Source organism: Felis catus, chromosome B4 (assembly GCF_018350175.1).
Source record: "Felis catus isolate Fca126 chromosome B4, F.catus_Fca126_mat1.0, whole genome shotgun sequence".
In the NCBI taxonomy this organism is placed as follows: Eukaryota; Metazoa; Chordata; class Mammalia; order Carnivora; family Felidae; genus Felis; species Felis catus.
In genome coordinates this window covers 119,775,300-119,797,394 of record NC_058374.1, presented here as the reverse complement: position 1 = coordinate 119,797,394, position 22,095 = coordinate 119,775,300, and the positions used below count along the sequence as shown (strand labels likewise).

The following is a 22,095-nucleotide window of genomic DNA, read 5'->3' as shown; positions in this document are numbered from 1 at the left end:
TTTTTCCAAATATAATTCATATCACTGGTGGAGCTTGAAAATGTGAATGATGGTGAGCATTGTTCAGCACCTTACTCTACTTGCAGTAAATCCCCTTCATCTTTAATCTGAGCTTTTGTTTCGTAGAAGAGCTTTGAAGCAAGGAAATACATCAAAATAAATAGTGATGTTTAACAAAAGTATCTAGGGTCAAAATTATCTCCACAAGGATTTTAGAAATGAAAAGATGGTTAAAAAAATGTCCTTTCACTGAATTTTTAAAAAAAGCTTTTACAAAAAAACTTCAGAGTTTTAAAACTATTCAATGATATCATTCAACTCCATAACCATGTTTATGGTGTACTGAATGGTGGCTCTCTTGGTCTCTTCACCACAACCCCACAGATCTTACCTGGCGGATAACTGCCAGGTTGTTGGTGATGCTGCTGATAGCAGTTACTCGATGTGTGCATAGTGCTTGCAAAGCAATAAAGAGATAGTTGTGTAGTTGTTGCTATTGTTGCCATTGTTTTTTCCTAGCATGATTTGTAGAGGTTGTGTGTTTGGGAAGCTTCACTTCTTAAACTTGTGGTGAGTCCAGTGCCTTTGATCAATAGGGGTGCTAGGGGTACCTGGGTGGTTCAGTCAGATAACTGCCCAACTTCTCAAGTCATGACCTCACAGTTCGTGAGTTTGAGCCCCATGTCAGGCTCTGTGCTGACAGCTCAGGGCCTGGAGCCTACTTCAGATTCTGTCTCCCTCTCTCTCTGCCCCTCCCCAGCTCATGCGCGCTCTCTCTCTCTCTCTCTCTCTCTCTCTCTCTCTCTCTCTCTCTCTCTCAAAAATAAGTAAACATTAAAAAAAAATTTTTTAATGGGCTGCCCCCTAACCCTGATGGCCAGAGGTAGGACTGGTCTGGCCAATAACATCATTCCCTGAAGTTCACCAGCTTACTATTCTGTGCTACTGGAAGTTGATCACCTCTGTGTCTTGAAAATGTTTTTTTAATAACTCATACTTTGTTGTTCATTGCTTCACTTGCAGTTTAGTACATGGTCTAAGGTTTGTCTAAATAAGGGATACCTCAGGCCCTCTCTGGGAAAGACTTTAGTTTGCTTCTTTTATTCCTGAGATAATAATCAAAGGGCGTTAAGAGACCATCCAAAGCACTTTACCTTTACTCCCCCAAAATGTGGTGCCAAGTAATATCCGGATATCACTCCTACACTGCTCCTGCCCTGTGCCTAAAGCAAGGAGTCTTCAGTTGTCTGATTACTCAAGAGACCCCATGTTGGCAAGGCTTAGTTGCTGATGGGAAAAAATATAGACGCTACCATTACATGCAACTGTAAGTGCATGATGACATCCAAACACAATTTGCTTACCTCTGAGGGTTTAAGTTTCTTCCTATTCTTCTATAGAAATTATACCCATAACAGAGCCTGAGTCTAAACAAAGGGACTGCAAGCCACAGATTTGTACGTGTTACATGTCTCCCTCACCTGCTGCATGTACAGCCAGAGACCTGCCACACCTCATTTCTTAACAGTAGTCACAGTGTTTTAATTGTTTTGGTTCCCACAGAAGGAATCTCATTACATGGAGCACCCAGAGTCTCAAACTCCGTAAAGGATATTTTCCTGAAGATCTCCTAAAACCCCTCACAAATGAGATAACATATGTGAGAGCACTCTGGGGTCTTCAAAGTCTCATATTGTTAGGTGACATTTTCATCATTAATAGTCCTATCCATTCTGCAGACGTATCTCTCCTAGCAAAGTTGCACTGCAATAGCACTTAGATGGCAATGGATAGACTTTTTTCCGGGGCCCTGTGGTCAGTGGATCTACCTTTCTCTTTCATGTTCAGTCAGTCTTTTAAGAGCCACTGATGAAACAGCACAGTGATGTCTAAGCCCAAGTCTCAAAGCCTATGGGAGATCTGATCCTCACACTACTTGATGGACCTGCATTTGGACTGGGCAGCATGCACCTGCTAGCCCTGCTTGTCCCGGTTTATTTTCAGGGCTGCTGTTAGTCTGAGTCTTGTGTAGCAGCAGGACAGAGCAAAAGAGGCTAGAACAAGGAGCAGGAATAGAGGGGGGCATTGGACGACATCAGCTGTCTGTATTACAAAAATCGTATCAGGAGTCTGTGAGTACAAAGTACATCCAGGTGGGAAAAGAGAAGCCACAGTCCATTGTAGCTTCATAGGCAAGTTTAAGTCTCACTGAGACTGGTCCATTGGGGCTGTTGCAACCAGTAGGTTTACATAAATGATGGTCATGTTTGTGTGTTTGTTTCCAGGGATGACTGCCCCTGACTATGGGAGGATCTTTACCAGTATTTCACATACAAGGATCCAGCTCTCACCAAGTCCAAGCCCTTACAACTGTTTTAACACAAAGATTATTAACCCCAAAGTTACTCCAGCTATGTCTCTCATCCTATAATCTCCAAGAAAGGCTAGCAAAATCCCAAAGCAAAAGACAAGCCCTCTATGTCATCTCAATCTCCATAGCACCCTTGGACTTATATTCCCTCGTATTTCAGACCTTCCTCAACTCCGAGTCCTCATTTCTCACTTTTTTCCAATGCCTTTTCCTTGTGCTTTCTCAAACCTTCCATTTCCCTCCTTCTCTTTCCATGCAGACTCCATTTATATAATTCAAATAGCTCTGATTGCACTTTCTACTTTCTCATCTCTAACCTATACCTCAACCCAGGGCAGCGTAGCCTCAGGCTAGATTCCATGAACCCTTCTCCGTCCTCATCTTAGTAGACCTTTCTGCAGCATTCCATCACTGCTGACTATACCTTCTTTGAAACTAAATTTCCCCCACTTTCCTTCTTGTCTTGACTATTCCTTTTTTGGCCTCCTGAGTATACTTCTTATCTTTCACTTTGCAAGTGTTGGTTTGTCCTCACACCACTTCTCTCCTCACACTACACACCCTCTGCGGTCTCATCCATGCATGATTTCAGCTCCCACTTACGGTAAAAATAACTAAGATTTATTGAGTGTTTCTGTGTGCCAAGTACGGTGCTAAACTCTACTTGCATTGTTTCACTGAATGCCTATGACTACCCCCAGAGGTAGATGTTAATTTTATCTCTCACATTACTAATAAGAAAATGGATGCTAGGGAAGATTGAGTAGCTTCCCTACAGCTAATAGCTTCCATACAGCTAATAAGTGGAGGAGCCAAGACACCCACCTATACTCTTATGAGGCCCAAAGTTACGTCTCCTCAGACTTCTCCCCCAAATTTAGAGCACAGTTCCACAGCATCTATAATTTCTCATATCTCAGAATCATGCACGTCACCTCAGTCTATTTTCTTCTCTTTCTCAGCTAGTAACATCACCATGTACCCAGATACAAGGTGTCAAAGCTAGATACTTGAGGTTTTCCCACAACTTCCCCCTCTTATCGCTTGCATAGTTTATCACAAAGGGATGACAGTGTGATTGACAAAAAGATGCCAACAAACACAGTAAAAGGAAATGAGGTTTCTTTTAATGGCAACGGATGTGAAAATTAATGGCTTCACAAAACAAGAGACAGTGCAACATACTGTCAAATGGAAGTATAAGCTTCCTTAAATGTTATGTATGAAATTCCCTTATTTTCAATTCTGTTTGTATTAGAGGAAAGGCTAAGCTGCTAGAATAGAAACCTCCATAATGTAGTGGTTTAAAGAATAGAACATTTACTTCTCCCACGTAACAATCTTGAAGTAAGCAGTCCAGGTTTACAAGTTGGCTCTGCTCTATGCAATTCTTGAAGAACCCAGGACCCTCCATCTGTTGCTCTGTCATCCTCTAAAGCACTGCTACTCAAAGTATGGTCCACGGACTGACAGCATTAGCATTACTGGAAGCTTGTTAGAAATACAGAATCTCAAATTCTCCATCCAACCTATTGAATTAGAACCTGAATGTTAACAAGATTTCCCACATGATTCTTTTGTACATTAAAGTTTGAGAAGCAATTCCCAAACTCTGGGGTATTACTTTGCCTGTATAGTCAAAGCTGGGCTACAGACACTTTATGTTCCAGCTCATGGGAAGACAAAAAAAAAAGGCAACTCTAGAGCAAGGAACCTATCTTTTTGATTGAAGGTGACCTGGAAGCTTCTTTCACTGCTGACTCCAATTTCTGTCCCAGCTTAGATTTTCCCCACACTTTGGGATTCAACGTGTTGAATCAGATGGCCTTGCTGTGACCCTCTGTTAGGAATGCCTACTGCCTACCCACCATTCTGCCTCTCAGATTACAGACTGTGCCTAGCTCCCATTCATATTCAGCAGTTCTGCAGGCCTGGCAGCTACTGGAGCTGTCTCTGTCTAGCTCTGTCCTGCCAGATGTTCCTGCTGGAAAAAGAGTCACAGTGCTCCTTGTGGATGCTTCTGGAGACTCATGAAACAAGTATGGATGCCATCTTATCTTTAGCCTAAATGTCCTGTGTTGTATTTTTTATTTTAATTTATTTTTTTTAGTTTTGCCTTTGGGCTTCTTATTTTCTTTACTGGATAAATAAATCTGACACTAATTTGACATTAACTTACAAAATATAGAATTGCAAGATTTAGGAATTATGTAGGAACTTTGAGATCATTTGCCCAACACCATCATTTTATGGATGAGAATGCTGAAGCTTGGAGAGGTGAGGTAACTTGCCCTCAGTTACACAGCTTGTTAATAGAAGATTTGAGATGCTGGGCTATGGAAACAAAGCCCAATGCATTTTGTAACACAGCATATTACCTGTAACTGGGTCTTGGTTTGTAATCATTTTAAGTAGTTGTGCAACATTAATGTTAGGCATAAATATAGCCCTCATGTTCATAATATGTAGTACAAAATACAAATATCCTTTACAACTGGATTCCATGCCACTAAAGTTAATTTGTCACTTAATCTTCATGTGTTCATTAAATCAGTTAATTTAATAAACATTTGGCAAATACCTGATATGTATGAGATGCTCCACTAGGCACATAAAAGATGACAAAATGGCTAAGACCTCGTTTCTTCATCAAAAGGGTGACAGTCTAATGAAGAAGATGGATGCTCACATCTCTAGCTATAATAGAATTATATGAAAATTACTGCAAAAATCTTGGGGAAGATATGATTAATTTTGACTTGGGAGTAGGAGTAGCATTGGAGAAGCCTTCACAGAAGAAGCAATATTTAAATAAGACCTTTTAAGAATGGATAGAGTTTCAACAGGAGAACAGAGGAGAAACAGTATTCCTGGCAGAGGGAATGGCTTGAGCAAAGGTACAGAGGTATGTGAGCTATAAAATGGATTATGCCCCCTGAAATCATACTCCTAAGATCCAGAATTACTGAGTTTTGGATTAGTAAAGCCGCAGGACATAGATGTTTACTAGATGACAGCCAGAAAGCTTGGGAAGGATGTTGATGTTAGCTCAGCTCTGCATCCCTGGCCTTTCTCAGTCTCATGGAGATGCCTTTGGACTCGTAAATTAAACAATTTGGATCACTTTATGTGTCATCTTGGCTAGGCCATGATATCCAGATGTTTGGTCAAATTCCAGCCTACATGTCACCATGAAAGCATTAGTTAGATGAAATAAACATTTAAATCAGTGGGCTCTGAGTAAAGCAGACTGCCCTCCATTATATGGAGGGACTCCATCCAATCAACTGAATGCCTTACAAGAACCAAGACTGAGGTCTTCCACAGAAAAAGAGGGAATTCTGCTTCCAGACTGTTTTCAGGCTTGGGCTGCAACATCAGCTCTTCCCGGGTCTCCAGTCTGACAGCCTGCCTGCAGATCTCAGACTTGCCAGATTTCAAACTTGTTCATGTGTGTATACACATCCTATTAGCTCTATTTGGAGAACCCTGGCTCATATAAATACCAAGGATTTTGAAATTTAAAAATGACTGTATTAGTTTTCCCTTACATGTCAAAATTTCAAAGCTTTACAGCAACGAAAAAATACATTTATTTTTCTTACAAGTTTGTAGGGCAGCTGTAGTTCATCTAACTTCAGCTGGATTTGCCCAAACTCTAGTGACCCAGGGTAGACTGTAAGCTCTGGGTTACATTTAGGTTTGCTCCACAAGTCTTCATCTTTCTCCTGGGACCAGCAGTTATGTGACTGCTCAGCCACTTGTTATTCTTATACTAGAGCATAAAAACACAAAAGGAGGAGTAGGTCACAGAAGTACAGAGCCTTCCTTACCTCTAAATTGTCACACTGACACTTCTACCTGTACCATTGGCCAAGCAGGTACATGGCCAACATCAGTGGATGGAGAAGTGACTCCAATCACAGTGGATACAATGCAGATCCCTTGGCAAAGGGCACAGAGACATAATTCTAATACAGGAAGAAAGTGAGGAATTATAGATAACAATTCAATCTACTTGAGTGGCCTTGTTAGATGAATTTCTGAAAAGTAGCTATCTGCTGGGGAAAGGCAGAGTATAAAGAGGTTAGCAGGCATAAACCCTTTTTAAAACAAGATAGGAAAGGAATGAAGTGAGGAAAAGAGAGGGATGACAGAGGAAAGAAGAATCTTGATTAGAAGTTGAAAGGATTAGCAGCCAAAGGATTCAATATTATGCAGTTTCAAAGCATAGGCTAAAAAAAACACACAAATAAATAAATAAAAATAAGCACGAACCTAATTTAGAGCAGTGGTGAAGAAAGAAAACTGAGCTATTGAAGACGTATTATATTCAAAGTACTGTGATAGGCAATTTACATGCCCTATATCATATAATCTTTACAACAACACTTGAAGTAGATATTATTGGCAGGTTCCAAAGTCCACTTTGGAAGGAGGGAACTAAAATCAAATTTATGAGACTTGTTGCCTAATTAAATATGATAGTAAAACAGAAGGAGGAAAGTAAGATGACTCCTGAGCATCTACTTGGGAAATGGTGTAATACTTCCCCCCTGAGATTGGAAACTGAGAGGGAGGGCCGGTTGTGAGCTGAAGTAGATACATTTTTGACTTGTGTTATGTGATAGCTATAGGCCCTCTATGTGAGAAATCCTGCAAATTTTTGGAAATTTGTATCTTCAAGCTCAAGAAGAGAAACCAATCCTGAAGAAACACTATAGAAATAGAAGCCAAAGCATTCCAAGCATGGAAAATAATATTAGCAAAAATACAAAAGTGTCTTGCACATGTTCATGGCATGGCTAGCAACTTAATATACTGTTTAGGGTACACATGGCAGAGTAGTATGGGATTAATTTGAAAACATAAGTTTGTACTTGATCGCAATTGTCCTAGAATTCTGGAATAGGACATTTGCATTTTTACCGAGAAGGAGCCACTATAGGTTTTTGTGCAAGCATTGACTTAAAAGCCTGGCTTTTTGGAAAACTGATGCAGCAGCATGATATAAGCTAAACCAAAAGTGGGAGGCCACGTGGAAAGCTCTTGCGTTAGTTTTTGTAAGCACTAACAAGAACCTAAACAGGGTAGTGACAGTAGGAACAGAAATGAAGGAACAGATGGAAGAATTGCTTCTAAAGAAATTATTGTGCAGCACAGTAACCACTCTGCATACCATTAAATACGTGTCAAGTTAATTTTGTAACTTCATTTGGCTCTAATGCTTTCCTCTATTCAGGTATGCAGAGCCTTCATAATTGATTGGTCATCTGTTTATATACTTTCTAATTAAGAGTTATTAATTTCCCTGAGGGAGAGACTATGACTGTTTTGTTCTGTATTGTTCCACAACATTCATCAGAACAGACACTGACTAAATATTTATCAAGTCAGTGGCTGGATCAACGCTGCCCCCGTACACATCAGCATGTTCATCTCCAGGTTCTCGTCACTCTTGCTCTCTACCTTGTTCCCATCTCCCATTCTCCCACCAAACACGTTCCTCCCTCTCACCTCCTTAAGGTTGCTCAGGGAGAACTCGCCTCACAGGAGTAACCAGATTACTTAGCAGTCTGCGTTTAGTCAGATACTGATATGATTTATTTTTTTTTTCAATCCTACCTTCAACCAAGTTCAGCTGCTCTGTCATTTTTAATGTCATTCAGACATATCCAATAACTTTCCCGTCATGTAAAATATTGAAAACTCAGTTCCAATCCACTTAAGCCTCTAATTTTATTCCCTTTGACCTTCCCCTTCCCAAGTTTAGGCTTACCCCAAGGGACTGGTACCTTTCCCTTTTCTGATTCTAAATTTGCTGCCACTGGGGCAAGAAGGAGGGATTGGAGGGGAAAACAAACTTTTTTTACACTAATAGGGTTTGCTTTGAAGAGGTCTAGTTGGTATCCCCACCACCACTCTTTGGCCAACTCTGATCATCATCCAACCTCTGTGTAGCAGATGACAAGTAATTGCTCTCTCAAAGGAGTTGTGTGTGTGTGTGTGTGTGTGTGTGTGTGTGTGTGTGCGCGCGCACGCTGAGTTCTCTGGTATGGGACATCTGACTCCACCCCAGACTGATTCAAGGCTTCCTAGGTTTATCCCTGTATCTGCTGCTGGGGTCATCAGATCCTGGATGGCTAACAGTAAGACCTTTGCCAAGTTGCTAATTTCAACTCCAATGAGCTTCTCTTCCTTCCTTCTTGCCCTTTCTCCAGTTATTTCCTTCTGTCAACTGGGACAGTCAGGGAGTTTCCTAAGCTGCAGTGAGTAACCAGCATAGTAGCATTGGATCAACCACCTCTTAATAAGTACTGGAGAATATCCCTAGCCCAATGTTTTTATAACTCTATAGAATATGAGGTACTTAATACTTTGTGCCTCTGCTTTGGATCCTAATCTTCAATTTTACACATACACAACATTCAGTTATTTGCAACTGCCACTAAACTTCATTTTACAAACCCTGAGTTGTCATTTACATTTGTAGCTACTGCATAATAAACATTGTGTTAAGTGTTACTGAACAAACATTCAGTGAGTAGTTAAACTGGGTCAGTCCAATGTACAAGTGACATACAAAAAGCCTGATGCAGTTCAGACTGTCATGCAAATGATGAGTTACACCATAACTCCCAATAGAGGACATTTAAGCCTCAAAATGGAAAATAGATTGGGAACGATAGGAAAGAGGAAAGAAGAAAAAGTAATTTAAAAATGATAGAGTAAACATAATCCCAGAAGAATAAGAGAGAAAAAGGCAGAAGAAATCCTTAAAAATATAATTGCCTTGACTTTTGATTGAGCTTGTCCAGAAGGAAAATAAGCTACAAGTTCTATTTGGCATATATGTGGGGAACTTAAATATGGACTGTATATTAGATAATATAACTTTATCAATGATAAACTTCTTGAGTGTGATGCTACTATGGCTATGTAGAAGCATGCCCTTATTCTTGGAAGATGCATACTGAAGCATCAAGGGGTGAAGTTTCATGATGTCTGCAAATAGTGTTAGGGGAAAAAACATCTTTCTAATGGTTCACCTAAAACAAAGTGTGTTGTGTGCATGTGAATGAGGAAGTGGGTGTAGAGAAAAAGGTAGAAACCAAATGTGGCAAAACGTTAACCTTAGGTGACTCCGGGTCCAGAATATTCTGGAAAACACGGAAATGCTCCTCCAGGCTCTGTCATCAAGGAAGGACTTGCCCAGCAGCAGGGAGAGTGGTCAGCAGACAGCCTCCAGCTGTCAGCATCTGCAGGGTCTGCCTCTGCTATGGAGAGCAGCCTCGCTAGAGTCATGCTTCTCCCATGGCAGCCATATCCAGCTGAATGATGGAGCACAAAGGCTGCCCAGCACTTGACCTTGAATAACATGACCTTTGCCACAGAGGCTTCACCAGGACCCATCACAATCCGTCTCCTCTTCTGCCCAACTCTGCTTCTCATCCCTCCTTTTCACAGGTGTTGATCCCTAATGAACACCTTGAATCCAAAATAACAAATGGAAGAGTGAGAAGAATCTCCAAAATGAGAATGCTGCATAGTGACAGAAAGCCTACCATGTTTAGGATTAAAATCTGAATCCCTGACAGCCAGACTAATCTTTTCTCTGCTAACAAATCAGAATCATCTAGATTTCCATTAATATTTATCTCCTTGAATCTGAAGGGAGAGGAAAATCTATGTATTTTGCCCAGTTTGCTATTCCCATCATGAATTTCACTGAAGGATCACATCCGGTTGCTGAAGCACCACCTGTCCATAATAGCTGAAGTATTAGATACACCGCATGGCATCCAGAGCAACGCCAAGCCTTAGAAGTGAGTTACTTCAAAATCCAAGAACCACAAATTCAACTAAAATTCCAAATAAAAGCTAAAAGACTAGAATAATCATACAAAATTTTAAACCCAGAAGTTTCTCTTGCTTAAATTACTTTCACACTCCAATTTAAACTGAGAAACATTATGCTGCTGTCACACTTCTTTGTTCTCCTAAAGAAAAAAAAATCTGTATATAGCTGACAAAAAATAGGAACCTGTCTGCCAGCAAGTTCTCTATTCATGTCTAACATACTGTAGAGTCTATGCAGAACACATGGTCTCTAAACACCCAAAAGCCTCTTCTTCACTGCTTCACACGGCAGTATGTTTCTCCAGCGTGTTTGCACTACCTACAATACATGTCTTGCATAAGCATGAATTCCTTTGGATGTTTAAGTCATGCATTATTTTCACATGCTTTGATGTTATACATATGAGAATTATCATCTACATTTTGGGAGCACAGTTTCCTGTGCCTTCAGCATTGAATTTAATACTGCTCAACTGACATGATTTTAAATTCCATCCAACAGAATGTCAATAATGTTTATAACAGAAATTTGACATATTTTGTTTTCTCAAATAGGGAGTGGAGATAGCGACTACATTAGAAATTTCTGGGTGCAGTTTTGAAAACTAATTCAGCGTGATAATTATCAATGATTTAGAATTGTGCGTAAAGTATTTTGGTTTTCCTTATTTTCTTATCCAAAAAGATCTGTTGCTTCACATCAGATGAATTTCCAAGTGGCATAATCCATTGTTTGACAGAACACAAAGTAACCTAATCCTAATGTGATTTTTTAAATTACAGATGAGACCCATTGGCCATGATGGCTATCATCCCACTTCTGTTGCTGAGTGGCTGGATTCCATTGAACTAGGTGACTACACCAAAGCCTTTCTAATTAATGGCTACACATCGATGGACCTGTTGAAAAAAATCTGGGAGGTTGAACTTATTAACGTAAGTTGGTCTCTTAAAGACACCTTCTCATTCACCCTTTGTAAATGAAATTCCTGTTGTAGGTGGGTAATTTTTTCTTTCTTTGTTGCTGTTTGGACATCCATCAAGAATTTGCAGATATGCCTTCTGCTTTAAATGTATTCAAGCCCAAAGAGATCAACTAGGTCTGCATAAATAGTTTTAATGCTGATACTTTACTCATTTCATTTTTACTGCTCTTTTATTTCTAATGGCATCAAGGAATGAAAGAAATGAAGAGGTAACATGTAATTATCCTGCCTTCACATTATATTTGGCATCATGAACATTTCTTTGCTAAAGGCAGTGAAAAATCATTTAATCTTTTAGAGAATTTCTTAGATTTAAATTTTATATTCTAAAACTGAAGAAAAACACTCATAAACTGAAAGATAAAGCATATAAATACCTAATCATTCAAAAGAGATTTTTTTCTACTGTTTATGCCACTTTCTCTCCAAAAGTCCAGTCTCCACATATTTCATGTCATTAATTATTTTAAATGATCGTTATTAGTAGTAACTAAGTAACTAATTATTCTTTGCTCTTAAAAGTCTGTTTTAAAAATAATATCTTTTCTAGAACATCCACTAAAAACTATTCTTTAATCCAAAAATCACTTTAAATGGACAAATTCTTGGCTGCTTCTTCCAATTTGCCATCAGCTCCTCTTTGGTTTCTGTCCTTACTCCCTCACAAAAGCTATCATTATTTCAGAAGAAACCCATTGTCTGACTAAAAGCCTCTGATTAATTTTGTTCTTAGTCTGTGTGGCAACACAGTGGAACTAACAGAAACTGTATTGCATTTTAGTTGCATCAAGAAGATTTCAGTTCTCCACTGAGAATCCAATATTCATTTGATGACTACTCTTAGCCATTTGTTAAAGGGGCACCTTCCATAGATCAAACAAACATGTTTCCAATTAAGTGACATTCTAGTCAATGGTAATGATACAACTTGACAAATATCTCTGTATATCATCTTCTGAATACTGTTGTTCCCCACTGAAGAACAAATACTTAGATAGCACATGAGTCACTCACTTAACTGGCATTAGCAGTAATCCCTCATTGAAAAGAAGGGATTCCAATAGAACTCTATTATGAAATGTCTTCTTTGAAGCAAGGATCACTGAAGCAGGTTGATAAGTCTCTCAAAATCCAAATGCCAGGGCTAACATTTAAGATGTGAGCTTGAACCACACTTTTCCCAGTGCTGGGAGTGCCAGCAGCCTAGGCATCCTTGTTCAATCACTGTGTCCCTTGAGGATGGCTACAATGACTGTGGGTCAGTGGTGCTCTGAGGCCCCAGGTTTGATGTCAGGGCTCAGAGATTGATCCACCACCACCCATACACCAGCCAACCTTAAGCTGGGACAGAATAATAGCCTTTTCCACCATACAGAGTCTTTAAGTATTTTCCCTTTGGTTACATTTGCTGTAATACAGTCTGACTTCAATCTGGGGACAAGTGCCTGTCACAAGCATTGTATCAGAATTGGACAACATAGTCACTGTGTCTTAGCTCTGGAGGCCAGTTCTTTAGGCCTGGAGTGCATCTGCATCTGACACCAACCCAGTATATTTTCCTTAAGCTGATGGAATTTAAAGTTTACGACATCTATATGGGCAAGTTCATCCCTTGATGAGGAGGCTACGCAAGTCATTTAATTCCATCGATATTTTTATTATAAACAAAAATTGGTCTGCACCTTTAGACTTGGAAATCAGAGAACAAAATTTTTATGCTCACTGGTACTGCTACAAGGGTAGTTCATTTGATGGTTCAGGGTTGTTGGGTTTTCAAATGAAAGAAAGTCACAATGTGTGCCTTCTGGCTTACAAAGCTTTGGTCTCAAATTAAAGACTTTAATTTATCCCAAATAATGAGGGAAGACATCCAAATATAAAATAATCACATATATAATATATGGGCCCAGTAATTCTATATTAAGTATCCATAATTTGTGGTTTTCTAGCCTGAAGAGAATGTGCAGTTACTTTGATTTAGAGCACAGCTTTTTAGAGAAATTCACATCCTGAATCTTTGTAATGAGTGTTTCATTTTAAGGAAACCAAATGACTTCAATAACTATTGTTGTGTATAAAGTGAAGAGAAAAGTGCAAGGGTAGGCTGTCTTTGATACAGAGGTCTGCTGGTGGAGGGGAGGAGAGGAAAGGGAGGGGAGACTGGCTGCTGCTATAATTACTAATACCTTCAGCATCATTGAATCATATCGATTAAGCCTCCAATGCCACATGGTATTTTGCTTGATATTGAAAACAGTAACTCAGTGAGTATAAGTTTATTTGAAGTATTTCCATGAAAAAATGAAAACTATACAAAATTGTGATTTGAAAACTACAAATACATTTGAAATTGTAATCTTTCAAAAAGACCCCAAAGATCTTTCTTTTGTCAGAGTGCATTATTGCCTTTGAAAAACAAGGTTTTTTGAATAATCTATAGAAGATTTTGGTCACAGCACCACCCAAAGTATAGGGATGAGAGAGTAGTGGAAATCCTATTTCTTAATATCAGCATTCTCAGTAGTGGGAATCAAGCACAAAGAAACTTTTAAGACGTAAGGTTTTACAGGCCCATGTGTGTCTAGACTTAGAGAATTGAGCAGATGCCAATAATTCTTCCTTTTATTACCTAATCTATGCTTCCTATTCAGAAGCTGTTTGATTAATAGCTCTGTTTTGTCTGTGTCTGCTACTATCATTAATAACATCATTAATACTACTTTTACTTTTGTATTGATATTTTCATGTTCTATGAATATATGGAGACAATTGTCAGGCAAATTGTTCCCTCTGCAGATGCCTGTGGGATAAATCTCTACCTTGAATTATAGTCTTCTCCAAAGGCTTGTTAAGAGAGCTAAAAACTTGTTAACAGTGCATAAGTACATGAATTTTCTTTACTCAGAAGGTCACTCAGGCCTTGCACAAGGTATTACCAAGTGTACACAACAGTTCCTACTGCTATTGATAACCTCGACAACTCTACATGGGGGGGGGGTTAGATAAAAGGACTACATATTTCCTCCATGAAATATGTATGGATAATTATGAAATTAATCCATTTCCTAAACAAAAAAAAGTATTGCAGTTATGAAAAACAACATTAACTTATTTTACCACTGTGTACCTACTAAAGAGATTTGGTTAGATGAAATAAATTTTAACACTGCCCAATTTATTAATGTGTAGGGACGCCTCAGTAGGTTAAGTGTCCAACTCTTGATTTCAGCTCAGGTCATGATCTCAAGGGTTGTAAGATCAAGCCCTGCATAGGGCTCTGTGATGGGCATGGAGCCTGCTTAAGTTTCTCTCTCCCTAATCTTCTACCCCTGCCCTGCTCATGTGTACACTCACTCTCTAAAAAAAAATTAAAATTAAAAATTAAATTTATTAATGTGTGAATTTCAGTGCAGAACGTGTAATTCATTTCTTTCCATTGGCTTTATCATTATTTACTAAGGAAATAATTCTAACCCATGCTTATGATACCCTACAATATTGATAATGATAAAAGTACCCATCAAAAAAATGAATAAATAAAATTCAGCTTTAGAGCATTTTTAATTCTCTGCTCAGAAGTACAAGAATAGCTTTAAAAATCTAACTACAGTGGTTGTGTTTTTTTTAATTTTTTTAATTTTTTTAATATATGAAATTTATTGCCAAATTGGTTTCCATACAACACCCAGTGCTCATCCCAAAAGATGCCCTCTTCAATGCCCATCACTTACCCTTCCCTCCCTCCCACCCCCCATCAACCCTCAGTTTGTTCTCGGTTTTTAGGAGTCTCTTATGCTTTGGCTCTCTCCCACTCTAACCTCATTTTTTTTCCTTCCCCTCCCCCATGGGTTTCTGTTAAGTTTCTCAGGATCCACATAAGAGTGAAAACATACGGTATCTGTCTTTCTCTGTATGGCTTATTTCACTTAGCATCACACTCTCCAGTTCCGTCTACGTTGCTACAAAGAGCCATATTTCATTCTTTCTCATTGCCACATAGTACTCCATTGTGTATATAAACCACAATTTCTTTATCCATTCATCAGTTGATGGACATTTAGGCTTTTCCCACAATTTGGCTATTGTTGAGAGTGCTGCTATAAACATTGGGGTACAAGTGGCCCTATGCATCAGTACTCCTGTATCCCTTGGTTAAATTCCTAGCAGTGCTACTGCTGGGTCATAGGGTAGGTCTATTTTTAATTTTTTGAGGAACCTCCACACTGTTTTCCAGAGCGGCTGCACCAGTTTGCATTCCCACCAACAGTGCAAGAGGGTTCCCATTTCTCCACATCCTCTCCAGCATGTATAGTCTCCTGATTTGTTCATTTTGGCCTCTCTGGCGTGAGGTGATATCTGAGTGTGGTTTTGATTCGTATTTCCCTGATGAGGAGCGACGTTGAGCATCTTTTCATGTGCCTGTTGGCCATCCAGATGTCTTCTTTAGAGAAGTGTCTATTCATGTTTTCTACCCATTTCTTCACTGGATAATTTGTTTTTCAGGTGTGGAGTTTGGTGAGCTCTTTATAGATTTTGGATACTAGCCCTTTGTCCGATATGTCATTTGCAAATATCTTTTCCCATTCTGTTGGTTGCCTTTTAGTTTTGTTGATTGTTTCCTTTGCTGTGCAGGAGCTTTTTATCTTCATGAGGTCCCAATAGTTCATTTTGCCTTTAATTCCTTTGCCTTTGGAGATGTGTCAAGTAAGAAATTGCTGAGGCTGAGGTCAGAGAGGTCTTTTCCTGCTTTCTCCTCTAGGGTTTTGATGGTTTCCTGTCTCACATTCAGGTCCTTTATCCCAGTGGTTGTGTTTTAAATACCTTTGGGTAGAATCAAAATAATTCAGGTAGCAATACCCATATGTGTCTCTTAAATCATTTAACTTATTTTTACAGCAGTAACTTGATTAGAAGATCATTTGCTTCTTGCGTAGTAGCTGCTGAAACTATACTTTCATCATGCTTTTATTTAGGACTGTCAGATTTTTGTTTGTTCAGTTTTTTGGTTTTGGGTTTTGTTTTTGTTTTTGTTGCAGCGTTGTTGATTTAATTTCTATTTTTCCAGGGAAATTTCATAATAATCTAATCACTCGGAGATATACTAAGAATTTTCAAATTTCATATTCTAATTTTGTGTTAAATCTTTACTTTGGTGACTTAATTTGTTTTAAATGCTATAGAAATATAGTCCCATCAGTATCAAATTTAGACTCATTACTTACTTTGATGTTTTTATTTCATGATCAGCATTATAAACTCTCACTCCTTTCTATCCTACCCTTATTTCTATAACTGCAATTAAATTACTCTTTGAAAGTCTTTTTTGCATCGTATGAGTGTGTGTGTTTGTGTCTGTGTACATGTATTGGGTAAAGGCAAATGGTAACTTATACTCCCAACCAAGAAGAATAATCAGCAAATTCATAAATTGAAGGCGATGTAAGGGGAAGATAAATGTTATAATTCCATTTCCAAACCAATTATTTTAAGTAAAAGGTTATGTCTTCACTATAGGACATTAATCAATGAGAAAAATATTCATATTTCCACACTAGGGAGGCTACATTATTAAACACTTCAAATGTTAACAACTTTAATCAAAGCCAAAGGCTTTAAACTAAATAACTGGATATGAGTATTCAAGTGTAGAACAAACTTTGCAAATTCTCTGTGGATTTAATATTTCACTTACACTCATATATAGTACAGCTTGCTCTTCACAAGACTTCAGGACAGCTAGCTTCAGACTTTATCAGGTCCGTATCAGACAAAGCTCATGAACTCTATTACTCTTACTCCCTGCATCTAAACTGCAAGCTCTTCTAGGAATTCTCTGGAAGCTTCCCTCATTTGGCTCAAGTTTTGGAAAAAGCACCCTTTTCCCTTCCATACATGAGAGGAATAATCGTCTCCCAAATAAATACCCCCGTTCCAGTGGTTTTTAGCCCTTTCATATATGGCCTGGGGGTGGTGATGCGCTATTCTGGCATTATTGGCTCCACTACCTTTCAGCATATTTTGCATATCTGCACCTATTATGCTGCTTTCAACTTTAGAGCCTTGCTCTACACTCAGATTGAATTATACTACAGTAGAATACACTTAAATGTTAAAACTTCACTGGAAGCAATATAGCTTTTGTTTTGAATTCAAAGTAAATTTACAAACTTGTAGTGCCTCGGGGTCAATATTATGGAATAGGCACTACTGAAGTGTTGATGTCAGAATTAGTAAAACACACACACACAGAGAGAGAGAGAGAGAGAGAGAGAGAGAGAGAGAAACTAAACAAGGTATTTGGGCCTGAAGAGAGCACTCAGCAAACAAATGAATTTCATGAAGAACTAAAACCCTCTGATCATAGCCATTTATGAACCACCTCTGTACAAAAAAGAAAATCATGTTCTATCTAGAAATGTCTACTGTAAAAAAAGTTATTTTAGTGGACAACTGTTGTTTTTTCCCCACCCAGATTTCATTCACTCTTCTGATTAAAATCAAAACATACAATGGAATATTACGTGGCAATGAGAAAAAATGAAATATGGCCTTTTGTAGCAACGTGGATGGAACTGGAGAGTGTGATGCTAAGTGAAATAAGCCATACAGAAAAAGACAGATACCATATGGTTTCACTCTTATGTGGATCCTGAGAAACATAACAGAAACCCATGGGGGAGGGGAAGGAGAAAAAAAAAAAAAAGAGGTTAGAGTGGGAGAGAGCCAAAGCATAAGAGACTGTTAAAAACTGAGAACAAACTGAGGGTTGATGGGGGGTGGGAGGGAGGAGAGGGTGGGTGATGGGTATTGAGGAGGGCACCTTTTGGGATGAGCACTGGGTGTTGTATGGAAACCGATTTGTCAATAAATTTCATATATAAAAAAACAAAATACACAAAAAATAAACAAAAAACATAAATAAAAAAAAATAAACAAAAAACAAAAAACAAAAATAATAATTATTAAGAAGTGATAAGTTTTTTAATAAAGGAAATAAAGAGAAAAAAAATCAAAACATTCCTAATTTCCTCCAAAGGAGCTTCCTATAGCCTTCCACATTCCATGCCTGAACCTATGACCTAAGCCAAGCTCAGCGTCCCAGCCTTTCCCCCACTCTCATCTCATGGGCTGCAAAGTATTCTCTTCATTAGGACCATTATTAATTCTTCATAATTTGGGGGTCCCGTGAAATATGAAAATAGGGGTCCCGTTGTTCAAAACTTATTTGAAACTTTTAACACAATGACAGCAGAACATTAAGCCAAGCACAGACTCCTTGGAAGAACAGGCTCTTGTGTAATCTCACAGGTCACACACCCACAAAGCCATTCCTGCTCTTCATTCCTTTGTTTTATAACTATATTTTCATCTGCTGTCATTCTCCTTCTACCCGAACACCTTCCTTTAACATTTTTTATTCTGTGGGACTGCTGGTAGAAAGACTTTATTTTGCCTTTATTTTAAAGAACTGTTTTTGCTGAATATAGAATTTTAGAGTAACAGTATTTTAGAGATGTAGACCCACCATCCTCTCTCCTGCATTATTTGTGACGAGACATCTGCTGTTATCCTTTCTTTTTTCGGTTTTGTTGTTGTTGCTGTTCCTCTGTATATAACTTGTCTTTTTTTCCCTCTGACTGCACTTAATGGTGTTCTCTTTATTACTGGTTTTGAAAAATTTGATTAGGATATATCTTGATGTACTGTTTCTCATGTTTCTTGTGTGTAAATTTTTTTTTGAGCTTTTAGATATGAGGTCTATAGTTTTCACTAACTTTGGAAATTTTGGGGTCATTCTCTTTTTAATTTCTTTGGTTTCCCCTTAAATTCTTGTATTTCTCCTTTTCCCTTCAAGTTTTCAAAACGTTTTTTATGGAAGTATAACATACACACAAAAATCCATATACTGTATGTCATTGTATTTTTGCCAAAAATTTACACACATGTAACTAGCACCCAGAACAAGAACCTGAAAATTACCAGCATCCAAAAGGCCCCTCATGGCCCTATCTAGTCACTAATCTCCCCACAGTCCCCTAAAGCAACTACCCTCCTTACTTTTAAAAAAAAAAATTTTAACATCTTTATTTATTTTTGAGAGACCGAGATAGAGAGCAAGCAGGGAAAAGGGGCAGAGAGAGAGAGGGAGACACAGAATCCAAAGCAGGCTCCAGGCTCTGAGCTATCAGCACAGAGCCTGATGCGGGGCTCGAACTCACAAACCACGACATCATGACCTGAGCTGAAGTCTGACAGTTAACTGACCGAAACACCCAGGCACCCCTACCCTCCTTACTTTTAACAGCAGAGGTCAGTTTGCTTCTTTTGTATGGTGTGTTCTCGCATGGAGCTTCTTCGTTTATATCACATGGCACATAGTTGTGGGACTATTTATTCTCTCTCATTACTGTGTAATATCCTGAACTTTTTACAGCGTTATTGATATGTAATCCACATATCATACAGTTTCCTCATTTATAGTGTACAATTCGATCATTTTTAGTATATTCACAGTTATGCAACCATCCCCACAGTCATTTTTGCTGTAGTCAAAAACACATAGAATTTGCCATGTTAACCATTTTTAAGTACAGTGGTTTATGCACATTGTTGTGTAACAGATCTCTAGAATTTTCATCTTGTGAAACTGAAACTATATCCATTGAACAAAAATTCCCCTATTCTTTCTCTCCCCATGCCTTGCAACCACTATTCTATTTTCTGTTTCTAAGAGTTTGACTACTACATCAGATAACCTCACATAAGTAAAATCATGCAGTATTTGTCTTTTTGTGACTTAATTCCCTCAAAGTTCATCCATGTTATGGCATATAACAGGATTTCCTTCTTTTTAAGGCTGAATAATATTCCATTGCATGTATATACCACATTTTCTTTATGCATTCATCTGTTGGCAGACATTTAGTTTCTTCCACCTCTTGAATATTATGGATAATGTCTCAATGAACATCAGTGTGCTAGTATCTCCTTGAGATCCTGTTTGTAATTCTTTTGGATATACACCCGGAAGTTGGATTGCTGGGTCATATGTAATTCTATTTTTAAATTTTTGTAGACCATCCATACTGTTTTCCATAGTTGCTGCACCATGGTCATTATTTCTTAAAATACTATTTTCTGTCCCACATTCTCTCTCCTCTGCTTTGGAAACTCCAATCATATGTATATTAGGCTATTCGAAGTTGGACCACAGCTCACCAATGCTCTGTTCATTTTCTTCAATATTTTTTCTCTCTGTGATTCATTTGGATAGTTTCTATTACATGACTTCAAGTTCACTAATCTTTTCTCCTTGTAATATCTAATCTGCCATTATTAACACCCAGTGTATTTTTATCTTAGTGATTATAGTTTTCATCTCCAGAAGTTAGACATGAGTCTTTTTTATCTTTTTTCATATGTGTATTTAACATGCTCAATCTTTCCTGTAACATATTGAACATATGGAATGCAGTTACATTAACTGTTTTAATGCCTTCATCTTCTAACTCCAATATCTCTTATCAGTTTGGGATTGGTTTCAGTTGACTTATTTTTCTCCTCAATTTTTTGCGTGCCTGATAATTTTTATTGCATGCCAGACATTGTTAATTTTACTTTGTTGGGTGTAGGATATTTTTGTACTCTTGTAAATATTCTTGACCTTTGTTCTGGGACATAGAAAAGCTCCGTGGATATACTCTGATCCTTTCAGGTCTTGCTTTGAATATTTGTCAAGCAAGCCTAGAGCATCATTTATTTAGTCCATGGCTAATACTTCCATTAATGGGACAAGATGCTTCTGAATATTCTAACAATGTCCTATGAATTTCCAGATTTCCCAGTCTGAATAGTGCAAACTATTACCCACCCCATTTGAACTCTGTCTACTATCCCCATTAATCTTTTCAGGTAGGTGTTTTTTTTAATTTGGCCTCAGATAGTTCCCTCATATGCATGTGCTGATCAGTACTTCCTCTGCTCTAATACTCTGCCCAAAACACAGCAGCCACTTCAGTCTCCCTAGACCCTCATCTCCAGCCTCTCAATTCAAAGAGTCTTCCAGGCTCCCTGGACTCCTCCTCCTGCATCATCGCCTGGGAATTCTCTCAAGGTGGTAAACTGGGGCAACTGTAGGTCTCACTATGTTTCTCATCTTTCAGGGATCAAGGCCCTTCATTGCCTCTTTCCAACATCTTCAAAATCAATGTTTCAAATATTGTCAGGCTTTTTAGTTGTTTCAGGTGAAAGCAGGGTGCGGATGAATCCAATCCCTGTTACTCCATCTTGGCGGGAAGCCCAAATCCATGCTACTTTGGTTAATCCCCATAAACTAGGGCCCATAGCTAAACAATTGAATTGAAATCATTGATGATGGCATCTGGGCACTTGGAGTCTTTTAAAAGCTCCCCAGGTGATTTTAATGTGCTGCTGGGTTGAAAACCATGGCTATAATCAGTGGAGAGCCATTAAAAAGATTTTAATCAGGAGAATGACATGATCAGAAGAGTAGGCAGGGGCCAGAAGCCAACACTCAAGAAGAACTGACTGGGAGGGAAGGAGCTGAGTCAGCTGATTCTGCCATACAGCTATCAGCTATTTCAAGCCACAAACGTATCAGGCGTGACAGCAATAAAATCTGCCTGTCTCCTTAGAACCTGGGAGTATCTCTCAATTGGAAATACATAAATATAGACTCAATTTTCATCACTATATCCCTCATATCAAGCAGAGGGAAAATTATAGTCAGTATTCAAAGAAGGTTAGGACAAATATAAAACATTTCAGAAATGCTTTTCAATAGTGGCTAAAACTTTTCAGGTTTGACCCTTAAAAAGCTAAGCCCTGGTTATGTAAAAAATTTAGTTACTGTTTATA

The 22,095-nt window shown here is 38.4% G+C and overlaps 1 protein-coding gene across 18 annotated transcripts in view; it reads left to right on the top strand.

Annotated features, from left to right (window-relative positions):
- Positions 1-22,095, top strand: part of ANKS1B (ankyrin repeat and sterile alpha motif domain containing 1B) — a 1,072,204-nt gene that overhangs the window by 772,796 nt on the left and 277,313 nt on the right. For all 18 annotated transcript variants that reach the window (XM_011284166.4, XM_019835377.3, XM_045062214.1 and 15 more), the window contains one exon: positions 11,015-11,167. In XM_011284166.4, coding sequence (XP_011282468.2) covers positions 11,015-11,167 — 153 coding nt within the window. The remainder of the gene's footprint in view (positions 1-11,014; positions 11,168-22,095) is intronic.